This window comes from Falco cherrug, chromosome 3 (assembly GCF_023634085.1).
Source record: "Falco cherrug isolate bFalChe1 chromosome 3, bFalChe1.pri, whole genome shotgun sequence".
Taxonomy (NCBI): Eukaryota; Metazoa; Chordata; class Aves; order Falconiformes; family Falconidae; genus Falco; species Falco cherrug.
The window spans coordinates 11,722,531-11,748,157 of record NC_073699.1 but is presented as its reverse complement, the minus strand read 5'-3'; the positions used below and the strand labels follow the sequence as shown (position 1 = coordinate 11,748,157).

Here is a 25,627-nt window from a genome sequence, read left to right as displayed (position 1 = left end):
GACTGATTTTTAAAACCCAGAGGTTAGTGATGTTCTGTGCGGTACCCAGCCTCACCTGTCCTCATCCCAGAGCCATTAAACCCATGACACCAACAATGTACTACAGTATGTATAGTGCAGGAAAATCCACTGTCAGTGGCGGGGAAAGTAAAGATCACAGGGTGGGCATATCTGGACAATTACATAAAGCTGCTGGTAAAGAGCTACCACCTAATAACCAAGTCTGAGTGTGGCCGTAGGACTGCAGTTCTTAATATCAAGGGAATCACAGAAACACAACCTCAGCAGTAAAGAAAGATGTTCCATGAAGCTGCAAATGAGCATAGCACATCGGCAGACCGAGCACTGTAAGACTGGCTCCCACTATGCCAACACGTGCTGCACTGGTGGACTCTAAAAAAAGACATCATCTTATTTCAAAACTCAAGTGCTCTGGATTGAAGGTCAGACTTGTGCTTTCAAGTTTACGCTCACCACAGCTAGGACAAAAAGGTAAAGAAGGAAAACCAATGTGCATCCCATTAGTAGGGCTTCTGTATACTAACATCTCCAACAAGTATTTTATTTGGAGTAATTTTATTGCCCAAACACCGCCTGAAGGTATGGAACTGAGGTGTAATGAGCCAATTCAACAGAGGGTCATACTTCCCGTTAATGAGAAAGCGACAGCAATCAGTGACTTCAGAGTTGCAGTACCAACTATCATTTCAACAGATTATAGAAGAAAAAAAAAGATAACATGACAAATTAGTCATGCAGTATGGAGCTGACTCACCACCAGGTGACACATAAGTAATGACTGACTCTAAGTCAACTGCAAAATACGGAAAATGCTGTGATCTTACAAAAAAAGACCCTTAATGTTTGTTTTGCAAGCTCTTTCATCATCAAAACCCACAGCAGCATCACCACTAAAAGCAGGTTTCTTCCACTGCAACAAAAATATACATGAAGTATTCAATCTGTAAAAGAAGAGATTATTTCCTAAAAGAGTCCATTGAGATATATATACATATATTCCTTCCTTTCAGCGTAACAGAACTCTTGCCAGCTATTCAAATAAGAGATCCACTATTTATCTGTCATTCTGCATCACCATAGCTTCAAATACATATCTTTATACTGGTATGTTCACACATTTTTGTTAACATGCACACTGACAAAGTAGAGGTGATGAGGCAAAGCACACAAAGACCTTCAACATTCAGTTATATTCACAGAAGTTCAACATCAGTGAGGAATCATCCAATGCCTCATTTATTTCAAGACAGGCAGGTACAAGAAAATCATACTTGTTTCTGGTATGATTTGAAAATTTATATAAAGTTATTCTCATGAGACCCCTGTACTGTAGAGAATATAAAAACTACTGCTATATTGGAAGTGTTCAATTCTGGGATTCACCCATCTGAAAAGCTGAGTTAACAAATTTGCTGACAACACCACAAAACCCTGCATGCCCAGTAGATGCCATGGAAATACAAATTCTTGTGCTTCTATGTACAAATACTACTATACTATGGGGAGAAAAAAACACCCCACAGGAGCATACCTGTAGAATGCCCACTTAAAATAATTCCACAGGCATAAATGTGAGTTTCCAATGTACCACATCAAAAGACAGGCCTCATGATTTTTCATTAGCTAGATTCCTTTGTAGCTGAAATACTCAGAGAAGGAAACGGATCTAAAAAGAGAAGGAAGGCTCAAACTCAGGTGCTGGACGTCAAGCATAAGATCTTAGTACGAAACACTGAGCAACTATAAGCTGTTGGGAAGAAACTTAGCATTCGTAAAAACAGGCTATGCAGGTTCGTATCATTATGCAAATTAGAGCACCTGATTTCAATTACCACTATTTATAGGTTTTGATTTAACTGATCTGCCAAGAACAAAATAGGCACCCTTACAAGACATTGCACAAAACCAGAAAATTCCCACCCCACCACAAGAGCAGGACCATCAAACACACTTCACATTCCCAGGCAGGGAAACACAGCACAGGCAGCCCAGGCACCAGTGGAAGAAGTCTGCTGGTGAGGGGAAGGTTTAACCCTGACTACCAGGATGCACTTCTGGAGAAGTCAAGTCAAAGAAAGTGCATAGCAGGCATACAACTCATCAACTGGATTAAGTCAGATAACAAAGCTGAAAAAGCACTCCTTTTGATCCCCTTGGCCTGCTCCAGCTCAGAGCAAGGTAACTCAAGCATCCAGGTATACTGGGTTGCTAACAAAGTATAAGCAAGCACTGGTCTCCAAACAAATCCACTTCTCAACAACAGAGGCTTTTCCCATTAAGACAAGTCTGCACTAGATCCTGCTGATGCAGCCCTGTGAATCATGAATACAAGGGGTTTTACTAGCAGAGGCCCTTGACCTCAGCACCATTACACTGATGGTGCTTTTCCAGTGAATTTTCTTTTGCTCACAGGGTACTGGGGTTACTTGTTTCAGGGTTAGCAGGCTGTCCCTGCAGCCAGGAAGCGCTAGCCCATCTGCCAATTTTTTTTTCCAGGCCCCTTGGGGCAGAGTTCAATCCAATTAAAACACGAACAAAAGTAACAGAACTCAAAAACTACTCCCTTGCTGCTGTGGCCTCCAGCTGTCCAAAGGCCCTTTACTCTACTATAGCACCAGCAACCGAAGTCAAACTCTTTCCAACAAAGTTGCTTCAGCTGTTAGTGAAACCGCTTGACCCTCAGCCTTTTCTATGTGCATCTGAGATGCAAGCCATGCTGACCGGCCCGGGGTTTTTGGACCTAAACTGGATTTTTATGCCCAGCTGCAAAGGAACTGAGAATGCCTTTGCCTCCACAAAATTCAGTGCTTAACTTCAAGCGTGCCCTTCTACTGATACAGCTGCAGCACCGCAGTGAAACCACTCCGCTTCATCAGCTGAAGCTACAGTGGTATCAGTGCCTACACAAGTACTTTTTATTTTGACTTTGCACAAACCGCTTCCTAGAAAGTGAAAAGTGCAGGGAAGAAAAGGGTGGGTGAGGGGTGTTACATCAAAGTAAAACGCTAATGTCAGAATTTGCATCACTATAGCTAAAACCTTCACAGCCACAATTTGGCTTACAGCTTTCTTCAGACATGCCTCTGGTGTTCAGCAGTTACTCTGTAAAGCATCCCTCCAAAGGAGGTACTTGCGGTTGGCAGCAGCTGCCATTTCTCCAGAGAATCAGAGAAAGAGGTGTGTTTCCCTCAGAGATGATGATCGGCCACAAAGGACCAAGAACATGGACGTGTGTTTACCTAGCTGATTGGGTGAGAAAGATAAGGTCATTTCCAAACAATGGTGCAAAACGTGAGTTAGTACACAAAGCCGCCTCAACCCAGTGATCTGAAAGATGTTTTGCACCGTTGGAGAGATGTCTCCCTGGCGCACAGCACTACGGGCAGATGCTTCAAATGGGACACAGACCATGGGGAACAGAGATCTCCCAGTTCAAGCTATTCATACACACAGCAACCTGCCACATAGGAAGGGCGCAGGATGGGCTCCCAAAACACAAGGGAGTTTTAAATGCTAGTAAGACACTGCCATCTCTAGTTAAAGGTTGCAGATGATAACACTGCTGAGGCAAGTTCAAGCAAGCTCATGAATGAATACAAGGGGTTTCACACAACCACAAGCGCTGCTAGATCGTAGGGCGAAGAAGTGCTTTCAGATCAGCCATCAGCAAAACTTTATTGCCAGTGGGAAGCGGCCATCAGGAGCGCAGATTCTGGCTACTCCAGCAACCACACTCCACAAGCTGCGCTCAGCTCAGACACACAACTTTCATCCTGGCCGGCTGCTCAACTTCACAAACCACGGGCTAGACCCGACCTGACCCGCAGGGACGGCCATGGGAGTCTCTGGCTAAACCCAACACACACACCTGAAAACACAGCACAGGTACTGCCCGGGGAACTGCTTGCACATACAGCTGCTAAACTTACCGGGAACTGACAAGTTCCTCTCAGTTTGTAATGGGGTGCATTTGTCAGTATTTTCTATTAAGAAAAATGCTTACGCTCCCCTGATTATAGCCCTGACAAATAGTTTCAGACCATCTGCAACATGAAAAGCTGCAATACTTCTCAAGCAGAACGTAAAAGCAAAGAGCACAGGTTGGATATGGTTTGGGTATTTTTCTCTTTTTACCCATAGGCCTATTTTCAAACACAAAGCAAGAAGTGAATAACAGGCCTTTTAATACGAACTTTCTAGTCCCAGAAACTAAGTTTTCCATGAGCTCAGAGACCAAAACTCAGACACTTACCACTACCATGTAGTTCAAAATACTTGTAACGGATTCAAGATCTTTTAAAAAGAAAGTTCAAACTCCATTTGTACTCCAACAGTAAGAGGTGACTTTTCTTCCAAACCTCTTCACAAACCTGTTGTTCAATAATGAGCTTTCAAAACTATGTCTTAATAGTAAATTTCACTGGTCCCTTTATATTCATCTCATTAGCCTGGACTCTTGCTGTGCTTGCTCCTTTTAACGGAAGGAGCAAGTATTAGCTTGATTTCCTACCACACATCAAGTTTTCAGCTGAGCGTAGCAATATACATCTGTAACAGCTGATAAGATCTCTATTAATTTACTATTAAATGCATAAAGGCAGAGATTTTATTTTTGCCTTGCATCTGACAGATGGTGGGAGCATACCTTACTTTCCTGACATGCTGTAACTTTTGCGCGCAGACACGACTGATAAGAGGAATTCAAATCAAGGCCCAAACTCAGTTATTATAAAAGAAGTGAAATGAATATATCCATTTGCATTCATACATAGAGGACAAAAAAAAAAAAAAAATCAGAACAAAGTGCCCCAGAAATACTGTAGTTGACGCATAACAAAAGAAAGCTTTAATGCTTGAAGTTAGCAATAGCACTTTTTGATGAGAAAATTAAGTTAAAGCACATGCCTGTTTATAACGCAGCTTGCTGAGAAAGTAAAGAAAAAAAACTCCATTAAAAAATAATTTCATTGCTAAATCTTGCAGGTTATATTCCTGAAACCGTGCACATTCAGGCAGGGACAGCCAGGTGGGAGTTCAGGTGAAGCAGCATAAAGGAAAATGTGGAAGGAAGCTGGATGTGGTGCTGACAGATCTGGGAAGTCCCACCACTCCAGGTGACTTCGAACTCGGCAGATGTGCCAGGACTTTGCTAGATGCTTTGCTGTTGGCAAGCCAGTGCCAACACAGACACTGAATGTTTCTCAACTGATAGAGTGGTGTATTTTTTTCCATAACAGAAATGCAGATCACTTCTGAAGTTTCGTAACTGGAAATCAGCAGATAGCATTCACAAACTCATTTCTACCTCAGTCACTAAGTGTTCTGCGGTGCCCTTGGCTGAAGGCACCAGTGAGAACCTGCCACCAATGTAAAACCTGGAAAAAGTTAAAATCTCAAGCATGAAAAACCTGGTATTTTCTCTCTAAGGCTAAGGAATCCCTCTCCTGCAAGTCCACCAGAGCAAGAGCTAGCCCCTCTGACAATACGTATACCATACAGCATATAGCATGTTCCCTTAAAGGAAAATGCAAAGGAGGAACTTGCTCCTTATGAGCATGGCTAACGCCAGGGCTGGCTGCCGGAGCCCCAGCCATCCTCCCTGCTACAGCTCACCTTCCCCACTGCAACACAGGGAGATGCTGGCCCAAATCTGCCATCGCTTTTCCAGTTCCTCTGGCACTATGAGTTTCTCACTTTTGCCATTTGCCTTTATGCACTACTCAGTATAACTGTGTAATAAATGGATGAAGACCTGCAGACTAAAATGCAAAGCAGCAGTAGCTGATGCACACATTTACCTGTATTAAAGATGTATTTTTAAGCACCCAAATCTTTTTGAAGAGCGAAAAAGAATCACCACAATCATTTTCAGAATTCCTCCCTACTGCAAGGACAAGTCTGAGCCTATCAGTACCCATCAACCTCATTTTAAATAAACATAACAGCCCCCACAAAATTTGTTTATTTAAATTAACCGTGGGGCTGGGGCTAAGTTTGGTTTATTTGCTGCGGTAATTTGCAAAGACAAAGCTGTATGCTGGAACTTTTAAACAAAGTGCTGCAGTCAGCAGGACCCAAGGTTCTACTCTACCACCAAATCACCATCTGACCTTGAAAAAGTCCATCACCTCGCCATAAATCTGTCCATCCAGCTGCGAAACTGGATGAAAGCACAACTTCCCTGCAAAATGCATGCTGCGTCTAGTTGGCCTTTTGTTAAATAAATATAATGCCCCCTCAAAACAAAACCAAAGAACTAAACAATGTGCGTTTTTTCTATATACAAAGCGCTTTGTACTGTACAGAAATGGAGTACTTTACCAAGTGGGAGGGAAACAGATGTAAATATTTACACATGTACTGCAAAGAGCTGTTACTCACTCTAGGGGTGTGTATGCTGGTAGCTGTATAATTCAAGAACCACATCAGCATACTGGGGGTGCCCTTGACGGCCAGAAATAATGCGCTGGTCTCCGGAAATCATGTGCTGCGTTAAGAAGGCTAAAGAAAAAACCCTGACATTAAGGGGACAGTTCCTGCCAGACTGGAAACTAAATTAGCTTCAAACAAACAGAGATTCAACAAAGCTACAAGTACTCAGAGCTTAATTACAGGAGTAGGTGAAACTACTGGGTTAGCATCCAGATTTTTTCCCCCCACACTTTTCCATCATCTCACAAAGTGTATTTTGGACTGGTAAGTGAGCCTGGAAGCACAGAGGATTGTTATTTCTCCTTATCCAACTTATGCTCGATTGCCCCTTATACCTCCTAAGGAGAAAAGTTCATGCAAAGATCTGAAAGCGAAGGGCCACCTCAGCCAGTAACTCAGCTGCTTCAGCTGTGTCCCGGGGCAAACACAGGACTCTGCCACTATACATCCCTCCATACCTGAGCTCCTATGGAGGTTACAGGACACTGTTTTCAGACTGACACCTCTACTACAGGATTTAGACTGGTGACACCTAAGTACAAATGCAAATTAAAAATGGATTTAAAATCTGTGCTATGCAAGGGAATGAGCTTGACAGGATTCCCTTTCACATGGCAAAGTCTGGCTCCATTAACTCATGGGTACTAACTGCTCAAGACGGCAACTTACAAGTGATGAAAAAAAATCTGGAACAAAGTTCCAAAAGCTTCCTTGTAAGTTAATTTCACCTTCCATGAAAAAATAAATCTGTCTATTCAGAAAATTCTCAAGAGAAGCCGCTAATGTCTTCTGTTGCTATCACTTCAAAGGTGAGCTTGTTTTAAAAGCACCAGTGTGATAACGTTTTCCCCCTAGTTTGCTAATCAGCTGCTCCTTTCTAATCAGCCATTTCTTTCAATTTTCATACATAAATAGAGGAAGCATTGCTTGAACGACATCTGATAAGCTGCTTAGTATTTACATAACATCCACACTGAAACCAGTAAGTACATCACGTTGCACACAGGTTAAAAGTCATGCAAAAAATGCATGACTCTAGAGCAGCTTCAGCAACTCTGAACCTTGCTGGTGTCTGAATCTTTGTCTACTTCAAGCTGCTCAATCTGCTCTAAGGACATCAGGTACAGTAAACAGTTCCATTTGTGGGGAGTCAGATCTAAGGATTTCATATTCAAACAGCACTGACTCAAGGTGCAATGTTCAAGGGCTTTTCAAAGTGCAGCTGCGGAGCTTATCAATACCACAAGGTGAATGCTGGTCTACCTAACCGTGTTTTCTTTAGCCAAGGCCTGGCGCTGTGCTTCAGTGTGGCATCAGCATGACATCATCACTGAAAAATCAAGCCTTCATTTAGAAAACTTCTGTAGGCTACCACTGACTAGGATTTCTTCTACAGAAAAGGATAGGCATGTGATGCAGATTATTGAGTCCAGTGTTTTTGGGAAGCAGTATATGTATACATCTGCGTGAGCTCCTACACGTACATTTCCCCACCTTACTATCTACACAGCATATGTACACATGACTTAATACTTTCCGTAACAGCCATATTAACCTATTAGGGGCATTATGATACTGCATAGCAACAGCTCTGCTCATTTCTGAACGCATTTGAACAAATGCATTTGATACATGCCTGTGGACATGCTTGGGATTAACAGATATCTGCAATGATTCAGAGTGACCGAATATGCACAGCAGTGTCTGGTCTGATCCGTTAACATCATCATACATCTGGAATATAAGGCAAGCATGTTACAAAATGGCCAGAGAAGCAACCCAAAAGAAAACAGAGGGTGATGCTTCAGAAAAAGTGGACCCCTAGCAGTCTTGGGCTTCTTGGCCTCCCTTTTGCCTTCTGCAGAGGCTTTGCTGGGTGCAGCCCCTGCCCACATCAAGGGTTTTGTTCATGTAAAAACTCAGTGCAGTAGTCACATTCTCCTTAGAAGTACACATTTGTATGCTGTACTTATCAACCCTTTGTCACACTTCTGTTGCTTTCCTGATCATGCAGAATTACTGCTCCCTCTTCCCCCACCCACCGAGGACATGTGAGAAACATTAACATATCTCAAATGCCTAGCAGTCCTTGAAGTATCCTTGTCAGAACTTTACACTTCCTGGGCAAACCTTGGGGTGACAGAAACCCTGTGTAATTGCATCAAAGCCAATAATGATGCACAGATAATGCCAATGAAGTCTGGCCATCAGATTTCAATGTATATTAAATGTCTGCCTGAAAGCAGCATTAATAATGGATTTTATTATTTACTTCTAATTAGGACTCCTTGCTGATGCTAGTGAAAAAGTGCACTTTCAAAAGAGAAATAATCAGCAGTAAAAGACATATCATTATTTTCATGATAGGCTCGTGACACTTCGAGCTATTAAGATTGCTCCCTTCCCAAGTCTGTCTTCAATAGCTTACAATTCTGCTACACATCGAAAGCTTCAGATGAAGCCTTCAATGGCAGGTACACATCTTACTAACGATGCCTGTATTTTCAAATTAGCTTATTTTATCCCCAAAGGCAAAACAGTACTTTTGTCTTGTTCAGGTCTACAATAACTCTGGTGATTTGATCCGTGAACACTCTACCAGACCGTTCTTTTAAGGAACGTAAGTTTAATTTAAAAAGGGAATTAATTGTTTCCAAGAAGCAAGATTTTATCTTTCCTGTAAAAGTCGTAGTTTTGACAAAGTTGCAAATCACTGGAGAAAAATCCCACAGTGAGTGTTCAGTAAAGCCTCAGAGGTACAGCAGCCAAACACCTTGGGAAAGCCCCTCTGCCCCTGGTGTGCTCCAGCAGCTGCTGCTGAGCGAGACCTCCCGTGCTCCCCCCTGCAGCTCTGGGATGCCACTATCCATACTAGGCCAGACAGAAGCCATGCGAAAGGAGGCTGAGGAGACCCTCTGACCCTCTGCTGCTCACAAGCTAAAGGAGGCTTGATGTGGTTTTGTGCTCTGCTGAGGTTTGCTGGGTTTACAGGGAGGTGCTCAGTGCCAGGGCTGGGGCTGCCCCTGTGCCCCCCAGCTGCCCTGACCCTGGCTGGGGGTGGGATGGACCCTGGCTGCCGGACCCTGCCATCACCCACCCAGGGAGCTACGAGCTACGCCTGACAGGGTGCATGCAGCACGTGTGTGGGCACACTGGTGTTCAGGGAGAAAAGCAGGTATGAACAGCTGCCAGGCTGTGAGGCCGAATGAGCCAGGACATGCTATAGGAACTGAAGCTAAAGCAGAAGCTTGGAGAGACCAAGCACGTAAAAGTGAAGGAGGTCATGCATGGAAGAGAGGACAAAGGGCAGGTAGGAGGCATTAAAAAAAAAAAAAAGAAAAAAAAAAAAAGAAAAAACTAAACAAACCAGCACACATCACAAAAGGAAGGACTGTTAGGATGCTTTGAACGAGCAATCCTTACTTCCATTCTCATATACGCTCATCCCCACCACCCTAAAACACCAGAAGTCACTCAGAGCTGACTGGTACTGCTTCCCCTGGCACAGGTCCCTCTCCTCTCCCACGTGTGCCCACCCACCCAACTGCAGGGGGGCAGCAGCTGCCGCTCCTGCCGTGCAAAGAGGCCCCGCAGCATTTCCTAACTCTCCAGGGTTTGACTTTGCAACACAGTGGATTTTTTTCCATGTACATTTTATGATTCTCCTTAGCTAAGTCAGCTTGGATAGATAAATCTCCCTAAATCATCTCTCAGCTTCATCATGTGTATGCTAAACAGGACGTGGCTTGTTTTACAAAAAAAATAAAGTGTGCTGATGAGGAAGAGACACATGACCTACACTAACATTTTCTTCCCCTGGCTTAGCAAACATAAAAGCACCACTATGAAAGTGGCTTTTGCAACTAATATTGAAAGAGTTTATCATCACATTGCAGAAAGGCTTTAGGGGAAATCTCACTCCCATAGCGTTCTCATGAGAAGTCTTGATGCTTTCTGACAAGTCGCTTTGAAATGTTCAAGAAGGCAAATGTCACGTGGCTCCTGAAGGTGCAACGACACATTTTATCCCACCGGGAAACTCCCGCGTTCCCTGCTAAAAGAATCTGAAATTCTGCCAGAAGTACGCATCTTTCAAACACAGAGATTATGGACATCAAGCCCTGAAGTACTCTGGCATCGGAACATCCAACCTGACTGCAGAGATTCAGTGTTCTTTAAAGTTAACTTGTGCAGTGACAGACCTGGAGATGCAGAGTACCCCCCTTCATTTCTGTATTTCTCAGGTACACAGGGAAAATGCAGAACCTCAAGAACTGCTCGAGCAACCACTGGTGAAAGATCAAACGAGCTTTCCACCTACAGAACTGGTACCGCAGAGCCAAAGGCACCGCAGCCTTCCCCAGAGGACCTGCCAGCAGACACTGCCCGCTTCCCTACACAGTAATCACCCCCACCTCACGATACCTGCTAGCCGGCACGTGGGCTGGGACCACCAGCACACCTAACGCAGTACCCTACACACCTGTCAGATGACTACATTTTTTAAACTAGTCACTTGAAATAGTAACCTAAAAGGATTTTTCACAGCTCACACCCCTGAGCCCAGTTCTCTGTCCCTGATGGGCAGCACGGTGGGGGCGAGACATGGCTCTTGTGTAAAAATCCACCCAGAATTACCCAGTCATTTCTTTGACTTCTTAATTTTAAAAATAAATAATAATAATTAGTAAAATAATTAATCTATAATAATAATAATAAAAAAATAGGGCAGCCTATATTGCTTTACTCTTGCTCAACTCCTAATGGCGATAAATTCACACACAAGTTAAGTTGATGGGAGCCTTCTCCGAGTAAAAATCTCAGTGACCATCCACCACTTACCTGCGCTGTAAGGTACAAAATCTCACTACAGCAGAACTGAGCAATGCCCTGTCGCAGAGCGAAGTATCTTGGCGTGTAATTGAGCTTAACCTAAACCACGTGTTCCTGAAAACACTGGCAGCACTGAACAATGAGACCAGCCCCACATCCAAGGGAATTTAGGAACAAGGAAACAACTGAAGTGACAAGCTTGCTCGTCCTGAAGCTACAGATCCATCGTTGTCGTCTTTTTTTTGGCACGATGCAGTCTGAATTCCTTCCCATGTTTTGTGAACAGCTGAACTGTGTTCCCTTACAAAAGAAATTAATATGGCAGTCTGTGTACATCTGCTTTAATCTTAAAACAAAAGCAGTTTTGCTATCTTTAGTACAAGCATAATAAAAGCACCAAAAAAGCACAGATGGTTTGGATTTTCTTTGCAGAAAGCAAGAGAGAAGACTGACATCTCAACTGTTTACGCAGCCACAACCCATTATGTGGCCACAGCAAACCGAGGGGACACATAGTAAGTACCTCTTTGTCAGCATCTCAGATACGGACCGCTTTCAGTCAGGTCTTACAGAAAGCATAGAGAAATGCTTTTGTTGATACAGATTTAATTTATATTGTTAGTAAAACACTTAACAACAGCCACTCTAACGCCAAACAAATTAATTTCAGGAAAGCTAAAGCAAACACTACCATTATGTTTAGGCAACGCAGAACAAAACTCTTGAAAACCCAACATTAAAGGAGTTATTTATGGTCATTTGCTCAGCCCTTCTGCCCCCATCATTTGTACATTAGAAATCTCCGGGCTGCTCACTTGCAAACTCCCTGACTTCTGACAAAGCTTGGCTATGCATTGGTAGCCAGAAGGTTCATTTTGCAGGAGTAGTACAGTCAATTTGGTCTGCCACGCACGGACGGTTTCTTTGGTTTGGTGTTTAAGGGTTGGGTTTTTTGGGGGGAGGTTTTTTTGTTTTGGTTTGGGTTTTGTTTTGGGTTTTTTGAGGTAGTTTTGTTTTGGTTGGGTTTGGGTTTTTTTGTTTGTTTGTTTGTTTTGGGTTTGTTTTGGGTTTGTTTTTTGGACTTTTTTTTTTTTTTTTTTTTTTACAATTCAGCTTTTCTTTTAAAATATCTCACTCTAGGATTAAAATTTTCCCCTTCCTGAATTAATCAAGCTGATAGTGTTTTTTGCAGAAAGGCGAGTAACAGGAAAAAAGTGAAGACAGCACATGTGCACCATATCCACGAAGTACTTCACAACCTGATCTGTATTTTTTATCTAATAAATACACAGTAGTTCAGAGAAAAACACATAGAAAAATGCTTTTCCATATTACTCTTTAACAAATATTCAAAGAATGGCAGTCATGTAAAAATAACACTCTTGATATAAAACAGCTAAACAGGAAAGCTGAATTAGCTGCTGAATCAGGAAAAAAAGAAAGTTTTCTGTCACAGATTTTACTTCCTTCAGCATTATGAAATGTCTTTCTAATATTTCTATGCTATAGCAATCAGTATTTGGAGAATTTGAGAGACCCAAAGTAATGATTTTTCCAATTAGCAAGTACTTAAAAAGCAAAAAAAGACAGCACATCAGATGAAAAAACTTGTTCAATTTATGAGTGCTTCCACCTGAACCAGTGATCACACATCACACTTTTAAGTAACATTTGGGGTTTTGAAGCAGCGTTTCCACCAAGGAAAATGTTTCCTGCCAGGTCCTACAATGGCATGAAATCCTTACTAGGTGCAGGAGGCTTTCATGCATTGCAGTTACGCTCCATTAAACGCTTCACAGGAGAGATGGGCCGATGCAGCTCAGTGGGCTTGCAGGACACCTACCGGCTCTGCAGCTTTGTCTGGTTCACTGAAATCCCTTTCTGAAGGGCACGGGACAGAGAAAGCAGGGGTGAGCAGGGCACAGCCCTCCCTCCTTGCAATCCCTCCCAGGCAATGCCCCACGGGCTGAGGTGCCAAATGCCACCTCCCCAAGCTGGGCAGCACCTGGGACAAGCGTGGCCCGTGCGAGTCACTGAGGCCAGTCTGCCCGCAGATGCTCCCGACGGACGCTCCTGGCACCCAGCTTGTATCTGTCACCGGCTCTGTTTATGGGTGCGTCAACAGATGCCTGCAGCAAGAGCTGCTGAACTTCGACATCCTGCATAAAGACGTAAATACTTCTGTGCAGAAGATAAATCCCAACTCTGTCTGACTTCTGGCCCTCCCCAACCCCAAAATTCCCATACACATCCCCTAAAAATAGCAATAAAAGAGACCCAAAACATAAAAAAAGAAAGCAAGAAGCCAACATGCAAACAGCCACAGCACCAAGCCTTTATAGCTGTACTAGAAATAATTGGGAGAATTATTACAAGCCAAATATAACTCACTGTAGAATAAAATTAACTTTACAGTGTTTAGACAGACGGAATCCAGTTTCCTGGCATAAAGTCGCTGAATTTGGTATTGACCCTGAGCCTCAAAGGCAGGGGATCTGCTGCCCAAAACACGCACAAGCTACCCAGCAGCCAGTCAGTAGTCACTACCCTTCATAAGCATCGTTAAATTAAAAAGCATGAACGTCTTCATAAATAAAGCTTGCAGAAAGAGATGGATTCATTTAATACTAAGAGCAGCCAAGACCAAAGCCCACCGCATATATCTGTGTATTTTCTTAAGAGGCTGCATATACAAGGGAGCTCACACAGGGCTTCTTTAAAATGCTCCCTTGTAAGGGTGTATTTCCAGGGTAATAGATATTGCATTCAGGGAGAAGTCCAAAAAAACACTACTTGGAAATACTGTCAAGTCTTTACAGGGAAGAGCTAGAAGCAAGCATGACACTTTTCAATGATAACTAAGAAAATCCTTGCCCAGAAGGATTTACTTCTGCGATGCCTGATCCCATGAACCGATGCAGCCAAACACAGCATTTACTGATAAACAGTCCTACTGACTTCAGTAACTTAAGCCAAGTAACTTCAGTGGTGTTATTCATGCCCTGTGAATATGAACGGAAGACTCTTGTTTAAAAGGGCTCCTCACAGTAGCAAAGGCTAGCATGAGACAGTCCCAAGCGAGAGTGAGAAAGGACACAAGGCAAAGGAAAACGTCCTTATAAGAAGTGCTTAACCATTGCCTGCAGGTTTGGGATTTTATTTTTCTTTTAAACCAAAAATGAGGAAAACATGAAGTCTCCTGGTATAACCACATGGTACCTTCAACATAATCCTACTGCTAACTCAAAAATCAAACAAAAGGAACCCCCCAAACCAGGCAAAAAGAGAACAAACAAACCCCAAACCTCAAATAAAGCCCATGTCTAACTTTTCTGAATAAGGTCATGATGAGAAACTGTCCCAGCCTTCAAACAAGGAGGGCGGGGGGGGGGGGGGGGGGGGAGATGAAAACCTCCATGGAAAACATACTTGAGTTGTGTTTAACAAGGAACATCTGTAGCCTTCCAATTCTTTAGATGCATAAATGCCTTCAGAAAAGCCACAGTAAGTTAAAATCACAGGAAAAAATACTTTTGTTGCTGAACAAACCATTTACAGGTGCCTCTGATTTGAAGCTAAAGATACTGAGCAGCACTCTGTTTGCTGACATAACACCATGCCGTGAGGACTTCTTTGTAAAGAAAGTTCACAGAAAGCTGGTTTAACTGACAGAGTCTTCCCTGGTGAAATGTGACATCTGTTTTTAAAGAGCCTACATTTTTGGGATATTATTGCTTAGCTGCTTCTATTTAGAACATACTTGATTTAAAAGTTCCTCTCAGTCAACTAAGCGAGCAGGTATGCAATTAAGTGTCTTCAAATTTCAGACTCAGGACAGTTTGCAGCAATCGATTCAACTTTTAAATTTCCCTGGATTAACTTCTCCAGAGCAGGTTACCCCTACACAAACTATGTCTTACATTTATGGAAGCTTTCCTTGCACAGGAATAGGCACTATTAAAAATGTGTGCTCTTAGGTGCTGTTCTCAAAGTCCCCAATGCTCAAAGGCTTAAACACAGTGCTACTTACACAAACCACCATGACTACATTAATAAATAAATAAGGAAGGGACACACACCAACTATACATTTATTGGCACTATTTTTATACATATTTGGATGTACAAATGGAAAAAAAAGTAGAGTCCTAATTAGCGGACAAGAAAGACGTTCTTGAAATTAATGCCACACAGCTCAAGACCATCTTCTGCAAGATTTTACTCCCCCCCAGGTTTTTCTATTTGCAATCTATGCTTTCACTGGGGGCGGTTTAAAGTATGTCTGTGCAAGTCCAGAGCACAAAGCGGTCCTCTTTCATGCATGAGGAAAATTTACTCTTTTATCTGAAATAGAGTTCACATTATTCAGAAAAGGAGAGAAACTGGAAAGAGATGACTTCTCAACTGAACCACTGATTACCAAACACACACATATCAGTCATTTCAAACAAAGCACACAGTGACAGCAGGGCTTTTAGCATTTTATTAAAACATTCACTTGAGTACTTTATAAGCTCACACAACTTCATTAAAAATTTATAGAATATGATGAGGAGGAAACGTCTGCTTTACTGTAAATAAAACCCTTAAGGAAGAAATCATTTTAACCCTAAAAACAGAGGCAGCAAAAATACCCTCAAAACAAGAAAAAAAAGATGCAGTAACTGTGATACCAGCTTTTATATATATATATATATATTTGTGTATATATATGTCTATACACACAAGGAAAGATTAGGACTTATTTTTTTTAAGTCTGAGTATCCATAGACTGCACTGACATATTTTATATGTATATTCACAGACACAGTGTTTCCAAAACATCAGGCACAGCGTCCTTCACCAGCTCTGTGCGCACTAATGGAACAAAAGCCAAACCAACCAAGCAACCGACCCACCAACCACCAAATGAGTACAGCATCTTCTCTTCTGGAAAGCATCTGAGGCACTTACAAAGGGAAACATTTACAATAGGAATTGTCTGCTCATCACAGCTTCTTGAGTCATTGCAGACCCTTGGCTTTGAAGGCCAGCCTGCAGAAGGCTTTTGAAAGGCTCTCCAGAGCCAGCTGCAGCCCAACACCGGGAACATGTGCTGACAGAGATGTTACACCTTTCATCTCCCACTCCTCTGTCGTGAGCTCGGGTGGTGACACATGGCCCTGACGTTCTCTTCCCCTCCCTGTATTTAATGAGATTTTCATCTACCCCCACACAGCGCCACACTTTACTTCATGAAGAGTTAAGATAGTTTCATAGCTATTTGCTCAGGGAAACCCAAACGTACAACCTGAAATTCCCTTTTTTTAGCATACCATATGTACCAGATAATCCACACAGCTTATCAAATTAGCTAGTTTTACAACAATCTCACACAGAGGGTGACAACAGCAGAAGGCAGTACTGCAGTTGTCTTTAATGACAGTTAACTAATGGACTGCTTAATTGAAACATTCGGGACAAGAAGAATATTCGAGAAAATTATATCACCACCAGAATGGATTCAATGCCTGATATGCAACTTGTTAAAATATTAAAAGGTTATGGCATATTCTTGCAAGAATACTGGCTTTGGGTAGGATTCCCTACAACCAATGCCCCTTCAGCATATATATGTTGCCGCAGGATTTTGTGGCAAATTTATTTCCATCCCTCAGAACATAACAGCAAGAAGAAATTAGGAAGTAATGTACTGTGCTATGATATTTCCAATATTCTGCAAACTAATGCTGCCAACAACTTGATATCCAAACTCATAAAAGTAAAACCTGAGCACAACTCCAGCAAACACTACTTCCTCATCCCACTGCCCCATTAAGCACATCTTGAGAAGTCATGCAAAATGCTCAGTAGAAATGTGAGGAGTGCAAAGTCAAGTAGAAACTGTTGAATCAGAGATGAACAGCAATGCTGTGCAATGCTTGATAAGGTCCCCATATTTTCATCAGTTTGTCACCACACTTGAACATGGGCTGCAGCTGTCAAAAGGGTCTGGGAATCAATAACACTGGCCATGCTTCAAAAGCCATCATCACCCCATACTTCTGCAATCTCACCCCTTGCTTGCCCTGCCTTGGTTTTCGAAGCAATACACAGCACTGCAGGGATCTCCAAGCCATCACAGTTAATTGTTGGGTATTACCTTAGCTCCACTTCACCCACCTGCAACCTTCTGCAGCCTGTAGGTAACCAAAGAGCAAGGGCAGGGTGGTCTAAAAGTGCATCAGGAAAAGCAATGGGAGAAAAAACATTAATTGGCCAATGTCAGCTGGCACGGTTCTTTTACACGCAAAGTACACTCCTGAAAACATAAGCCTTGGAAGGATTAGTTATCAAGCGCGGTGAGTTGCCACTATGCCTTTGGCTGTGCAGCAGCCAGCTCAGGCCTGCCAAGGAGACAAACCCACATCACGGGTCCGAAGGCTGCTCCCTTCCCATTTCGCACCACCTGCTTTTAACACACGCTGACCAAACCGAAAGAGGGTTTTTTCCCCAGTGATGTTGATAGCACCAAGGTTTTCTAAGGAAGTGTCATCAGTCAGATGGTATCACAGTAACAACACGAGGCTTTTTCCATATTACCTTAAGTTTCAGCTTGCATTACGTACACCACAGAAAGGCAGCAACATCACATGTAACACGCTCACGTAAGACCACCAGCAAGCAGCCTTTCTGCTGGCGGATGCCAACATTAGCTCTGCCATCCTTTCCTAGGGCACCACAGCAAGTTGTCCATTTACAACAGCGTCTGTCCTTCCTCTAAGGATAAGGGTTCTGAAGCTCAAAACACTTCTAAAAGTCAGGTTCTTCACAGATGTGTCCAATTACGAAATCCTGTAAAAACGATGGGTAGCCCCTCCTATAAGCATGTGGGTCACTCCTACTAGGCACTGGAGAGGGCTTATGTTTAAATGAAAGGCCCAGTGCTGGATGCTGCTTGGAGCAGGTTAGTACAACACCACACATGGCAGCCTTCCTACTCCGCGCCTCAAATGTAACAGTGATGCTTTAACGTGATGGATCCTCCTTTTTACAGCTGCAAAGAGCCAACAGAGTAGACAGTCTCAGCCTCTCCACTTCAATGGACCCCAAATTTCAGTAGGACAGGTCAACCTCCCTGATCTGAGCAACGCTAAACACACAATTTAACATGCAACCCACAGAAAACACACCAGCACATAGGTGGCCTTGTTTCTCTTGTGAGGAGGCTTTACACCTAGTGGTAGTTGCTCTCAGTCTAGTTTTGTTGCTGTCTTCCCCCATACCATGTGTATTAAAGGTCATCTAGTCGAGTCCCCCTGCAGTGAGCAAGGACATCTTCAACTAGATCCAGCTGCTCAAATCCCCATCCAAGCTGGCCTTGAACACTTCCAGGGATGAGGCATCTACCAGCTCTTTGGGCAACCTGTCCCAGTGTTTCACCACCTTCACTGTAAAAAACTTCTCCCTTATATCTATCTGAATCTACCCTTTTTCTGTTGAAAACCATTCCCCCTTGTGCTATCGCTACATACCCTTGTAAAACAAATCCCTCTCCAGCTTTCCTGTAGGGGCCCTTTAGGTACTGGAGGGCTGCTATAAGGTCTTTCCAGAGCTTTCTCTTCTCAAGGCTGAACAACCCCGACTCTCTCAGCTTTTCCCCATAGGAGAGGTGCTCCAGCCTGCTGACCATCTTTGTGGCCCTTGTCTGGACTCATTCCAACAGGCCCATGTCCTTTTTATGTTGGGGACCCCAGAGCTGAACACAGTACTGCAGTTGGGCTCTCACAAGAGTGGGTAGAGGGGGAGAATCACCTCCCTCAACCTGCTGGCCACGCTTCTTTTGATGCGGCCCAGGATATGGTTGGCTTTCTGGGCTACGAGCACACACCATCAGGCCATGTTGAGCTTTTTGTCCACCAGAACCCCCAAGTCCTTCTCGTCAGGGCTGTTATAAATCCCTTGACCCCCCAGCTTGTGTTGATACCGGGGCTGCCCTGACCCATGTGCAGGACCCTGCTCTTGGCCTTGTTGAACTTCATGAGGTTCCCATGGGCCCACTTCTCCAGCTTGTCAAGATCCCTCTGGATGGCATCCAGTCTCTCCGGCCTGTCATCCACACCACTGAGCTTGGTGTCATCTGCAAACTTGTTGACGGTTCACTCAGTCCCACTGTCTATGCCACTAGTGAAGATACTAAACAGTACCGGTCCTATTACAGACCCCTGTGGAACACTGCCCATCACTGATTTCCATCTGGACATTGAGCCCTTAACCACCACCTTCTGAGTGTGACCGTCCAACCAATTCCTCATTCACTGACCAGCCCATCCATCAAATCCCTATCTCTACAATTTAGAGAGAAGGATGTTGCGGGGGACTGTGCCAAAGGCCTTACAGAAATCCAGATAGATGACATGCACAGCTCTTCCCTTGTCCACTGATGTAGTCATTCCATGATAGAAAGCCACTAGGTTGGTCAGGCAAGACTTGCCCTTGGTGAAGCCATGCTGACTGTCTCTAATCCACTCCCTGTCCTCCATGTGTCTTAGGTGTTGGCCTAAGAACCAACCAGTGACGTTAGGAAGGCAGTGGGAGTAGAAACGCAACAGCTATCAGGGAGTTGGGCTCCCTGACTACCTCTGAGGACAGCAGTGACTTTCACCCATCTCTCTGCCTCCCCAAGGATGTAAAGCACAACTAAGTTTTGCCACTAGAGACTTGACCAGACAGAGGTGCTTGGATGTGACCTCCTCTCTGTCACTCCGCTTCCTTTGCCACATGCCCAGGGACTCTGAAGAGGAGGAAGACACTGTTTTCTTTGCCTCAGACGCTGGTTGTTTCATCCTTGTTTTCATGCCTCACTGCCAGGATAACAGCAATTTAACTTCAAGTAGGTTATATCTTGCCCATCAAAAACCACTTTGCAACTCTATCTGGTTCCTTTCCTGCCTGGAGAAAGGCACACAAGGTAAAGTAAGGGATCCCTGGCTCTCAAAGACGTGCTTTTCCACCAAGCTTACCCAGAACGACATTAAGCGAAGGCAGCAAGAACAGGCAACATGTTTTCCAGTCTACCATGCTTTTCTCAGCCTTGTTCACTACCTGAAGCTTCCTTCATCTGGTGCAAATAACTAAGAAAAGGAAGCAAAACTGAGGGAACAAACATCCTCCAAAAGTCAAAGGGAGTGTCCTCCAGAGGTTGCCTCAGCGTAACTTACACCTGACTCAATACTGAAATTTCTTCACGGAAGCTGCAAGAAGCTAAGTCTGCATAAACTGTGGCCTAATGGAGAACAGAATAAATAGATAAATAAAAAGTAAGTGTGTGATGAAACAGAGCACTTCCAAGCCGTCAGCAGCTTCAAGGTAACCCAAGCAGACACTGAGGCCCACCTCCATGCTACAGGCAGGCAGGAGGCAGGAGCATGAGACAGCCAGGAAGCAGTTAAAATAATAAATAAAATAACAAGCTTGCAAAAAACCCCAAAGTTAAAATAATAAATAAAATAAATAAAAATAATTTTAAAAGCAGTTAAAATAATAAATAACAAGCTTGCAAAAAAACCCAAAACCCCAAAACCAAAACAAAACCCAAACCAAAACAAACAATGAGAGAGGAGTAATGGTTCCCTTCTTTCACAACCCTCTTTTCAACAGAAGCTGTTGGAGCTGCCCTGATTTTGCTCTGGGAGGTGTGCCTTGCTGCCTCCCATTGAAGCAGTGACATTCCACTACCATGGTACTGCGGTCCCACATGCCAGCCCCCCACCCCACCCCCCTTTCCATTACTGTAGGGGAATACAACCCTGGAGAGGCCACCCACCTCCAATAAACTACATAACCACCAACCCACATGGAACCAGCCGCTCACACCTGGCAGGATTGCTTCAGCTCTGTCATGCACCATCACAGCAACGGGCTGGAGAGGCAACGGGAAGAGCTACTAAAACAGAGCTGTGCGTTCAGGTCACACAAAGCTAATACTTTATTCACAAACCTAAGGCTTTTCGTTTTCCCTATGCCCTCCCCACAAGGAGAACAGCTTCTTTTCCACAGAGCAGCAAAAAGGAGAAAACACAGAGGAGCAATGCCCATACCTGACCATAGTCCGTCCTGAATACGATGACTCCTTCCGCACATGAATGCACAGTACTGGGATAATGCTGATTATTTTCTCGCAGCCAGACCCGAGACCCCTACAATAAACAAAACAGAGTTACAGATGGCATAACTGAAAACAGAAAAAAAGAATTTCACTATTTTTATCTAGAAATACTTATGAAGTAAAAGCAGAGAAAGTTAGAGCAAAATCCAAATATGCAAGTGAAAGAAATAAAATAATCTCTCAGCAAGTGTTTGTTGTTTTCTGCTGCAACAGTAAAGACAGGCCTACTCGAAGTTCTGCCTTTTTTTTTTTTTTTTTTAAAGTAGAAGTTCCTAACTGCTGGCAAGACCGGCTGGAGCCTCAGTCATGTGCCTCATGTTAGCACATGTAAAATTACAAAGTAGTGTTTGAATTTACACTCCATTTAAAGGCTCCTCCTCAAAGCTGGCTGGGGCTGGCTCCCTACCTATTTATTTTCAACCTCTGTTAGGCACTCACAGTACTTCCCCCATCACAACCATCATCTTTCACCTTTTTTTCTAAACCACCTTGCCTTTTATACAGTCCTCTCTTAGTTGCACACCACCACAAAGAATTTAAAAAAAAAACCAAACAAAAAACCAAACAAAAACTACTAGCAATCAAAGTCACAAAGAAATGGCATTTGTTTTTTAGAGGTGAGGGAGCAACTTAGACGCTATCAGTGAGACACCTAAGTCAGTCTAGTAAGGCTGGATAGGCACAGACTATTTACATTTTCACCTGGCTGGTAGATCCAGCCTCAAGAAAACAGTAATATCAAGCGCTGAGAACAAGGGAGGAGGATGTGGGAGGAAGAACCACAGCTGATGCTGCAGCTGCAACAAAAGCCATGCCATTAACCATAGCCACTCAAGTTGCTCCAGCACAGGAGAAGGCTTCAGCTGGCATGAAAACACTGAGCAGCAGCACCCTATGGTCTGACCTCCAACCCAAGCTATACTCCTATTCTCTACACACAGACAGCGGGCTCCATATCAGAAATCTTAGCTCTATTTAGAGACAGTATTTCAGTGGTATTTAGAGAACAGAGATTTTTTTCACCTAACAGTCAAATCCTCTCCTACAGAAAAAGTAAAGCGGTGGCAGAAAAGGGCTAGGGTATTCCCCGATAATCATAAGGCTGTGACTTGGGTGTACAATCACTGGAAAAAACAATTCAAATAATTAATTTTGCACACCAGCATCCAAAGACCGTCCTTGCCTGAATTTGAATACACAGAAACCAGACTTGTTAAAATTGGTGGTGCCAGGACCCCGATTAACCATTACAAATACAGATTTTAATTTCTGCTACGTATTTAAGGTCAGTGGCCCATGAGTCTACAACAGACTTCAGTCATGTCATGAGTTGCTACGCTTTAGCTTATGTTGAATAAACATTCTTGCTTCTACGATGGGAGAACAGCAGCACTGAGACACAAGATAACGTTCACACAGAATGTAAGAACTCTTGCTGCTTGGTTTCTCCGAATGGTAAGAGCTCAGCTGCACACAGAGGACCACATAAGAGCATCCATCATTATTTTTTCCCCTCCATGTTCTAACAAACTGCTTTCCATTTTAAATGCTGCAAATGCCTGGGGAGCTGTTTGCCCTTTTACCTCCGAAACCTTGAGCCAGATGGTTTCCAGGTTTACAGCAAGTCCAAGGCGTTTCAAGTGCAGGATATGTCAACTCAAAAGCACATGGTGAGGGTAGAGGGGAGCAGAAAGGAGAGTGCCGGTACCTGAGGTGGGCAGGGGGAACAGGGGACTGGGAAACAGCAGGGACAGTACCCACCAGAAGTGGTAAAAGCAATAAAGAGGATTTGAACATTTAATTCAAAACTCAGTGACAGCAGCAGGAAGAATTCCACCCCTTCCCTTGGGTCTGCATCAGACTCTGGCCATCAGAAAACCCAGGACACTGCTCTGTTTTCAAGCCCCTTGTGTGGCACGAACACCTCCACACTGAGGGGTCCGAGGGCACCTCTCACCCCGCGCTTTCCAGGGGGAGGAAGGCTGATGTGAGGGCATCGCTCTTGGGCTTCCTCTGGTACCTCCCCACCAGAGCCAGCAAACAGAAATGTCCTGTGTACACGCCCTTAGCTACAGGCATGATGACAACTTTGAGGGCAACATCCTCTGTATTAAGGAGTATCTACCACAACTTGTGGGGTGGGTTCTTTCCCGTTAGCGCAGCTGCTGCCATCAGGTGAGCCCATCATCCCCAAGAGTGCCTGAGAGTGAAAACTCGAGGGTCAGAGCTTCCCGGCAGCCCCAGCAGGGCAGTGCAATGCAGTGCTTGGCTACAGCTGCCACCTGCCCCACCGAGTCCACTGTGCCACAGGTCTGAAGCCATGGGCCTAAAGTCTGTACAGCACCAGCACACAGCACTGCATCAGAGAGATGGCATACCCACGCTACACCACGCAATGCACTCCGAGCAAGGTGAGCCGAGTCCTTCCCCTTGGATTCCTGCATGTCCTCAACCACCTCACTTCACCTGTGCATCGCAAAAGGCTGAGGTTGGAAGGGACCTGTGAGGGCATCTAGGCCAACCCTCCTGCTCGAACCGAGTCACCTAGGGCTGGCTTCCCAGGACCCTGTCCAGATGGCTGTTAAATATCCCCAAGGGCAGAGACTCCACAACCTCTCTGGGCAACCTGTGCCAGTACTGTCACCTTCACAACAAGCACTGTTTCCTGATGCTCAGTGGGAACCTCCTGTGTTTAAGTTTGTGCCCGCTGTCTCCAGTTCTGTCACCGGGCACCACTGGGATTTATATGCAGTGACGAAATCTCTCCTGAGCCCTCTCCAGGCTGAACAATCCCAGCTCTCTCAGCCTTTTCCTCATAGGAGAGATGCTCCAGTGCCTTTATCACCTCCATGACCCTTTGTTGGACTTTATCCACTATGTCAAATGTCCCTCCTGTACTAGGGAGCCCAGAAATGGACACAGCGCTTCAGGTGCTCCAGGCATAGCAAAGCTTCCCACCAACAGTAAATAACCATAGTTTTGTTCACAAATTTTAACAGATTAATGTCAGTGGCTACTGCACCACCACGCTCTGGAGACCTGCTGGCTTGAGGGGTGGAAGCATGTACTACAGTCACCCCAAGCAGTAGAGGTAATTTGGCTCCAGACTTCCCACCACCCAGAGAAATGCTTTTGTCAGCCTGCTGCTGGGCATCAAGCATCTGTACTGGCCCGTCTCCACCTCCTTGTCCTAGACGAACTAAATCCATTTCATCTAAATGCATACATAAACAGCAAAAAAAACTTATTTGTCAAAATGCGGTCAAGTTCAAGTGCTTCAGGACAACCAAACCCCTGTTGTTCTGCTGGTTTATTATTTGCCAAAATCTCCATGCTCAAGTAACACGAAGTTTATGCTTTCAAGGGCAATGAAAAGCTTATAAACATTAAGCTGCAATAAAATTTGCCAAAACCTCAGCATTCAAAATAGCCTCTCACAAGGAGGAGAATGTTTTCCATCTCGAAATTAAATTATTCATTCTGCAATTTTTTTTCTGGCTACGAAAGGGAAAAAAAGGGGGGCCCGCACAGAAGCCTTTGCTTGGTTGGGCTGTCCTAAAAGAAGCTTTTTAAAGCACCAAAGGGTTTGCTTTAAACAAACCTACATTGTTAGAGGTCAATAGCTGCTATTCAGGGGAGGCTGGAACAATGCAGTTCACAAAGCCCGAGGCATCTGAAATGCAAATACAACGTGTTCCCTGGCAAGGTAGCTCAACAATATGGTATCTGTCCATGGCCTGGGTGCACTGCGAGGCCTTCCAGTCTGGGGGAGGGAAAAAAACAAAAAAAGTCTTGGCAAAAGATACCTCACAAGATATGCAAGTTACAGCCACCTCCTGTGCCCAGCTAGCTCTGCAACTGGGCTGCAGTCTTGCGGCAACGTATTAGCTATGCACAAGTGATAGTTTTGAGAACATCGTCTTCACTGGGAGTTAATTCATGGACAAGAATTGTCATACGGGACCCACCTGAAGGAGGACTCCAATCGGCATACACGGTGACACGTTATATTGATCTGAACCTGCTTGGGGGGGAGAAGCCTGCTGACTTGGGTTACTCCAGGGCTCCCTGACATGTCACCCTTCTGTGGTAAGGGGGCAAATAAAGCCACGGAGCACTTACTAAAACCCAATGTTGTTTTATTTCTGTAAAGCAAGGTCATAAAAATACTTGGAATAGCATTTGCAGAAGGGCC

At 44.1% G+C, this 25,627-nt stretch overlaps 1 protein-coding gene across 1 annotated transcript in view; it reads right to left on the bottom strand.

Moving 5' to 3' along the window:
* Positions 1-25,627, bottom strand: part of MYO10 (myosin X) — a 167,544-nt gene that overhangs the window by 112,040 nt on the left and 29,877 nt on the right. Inside the window, exon 2 of the mRNA XM_055704335.1 lies at positions 21,365-21,463. Coding sequence (XP_055560310.1) covers positions 21,365-21,463 — 99 coding nt within the window. The remainder of the gene's footprint in view (positions 1-21,364; positions 21,464-25,627) is intronic.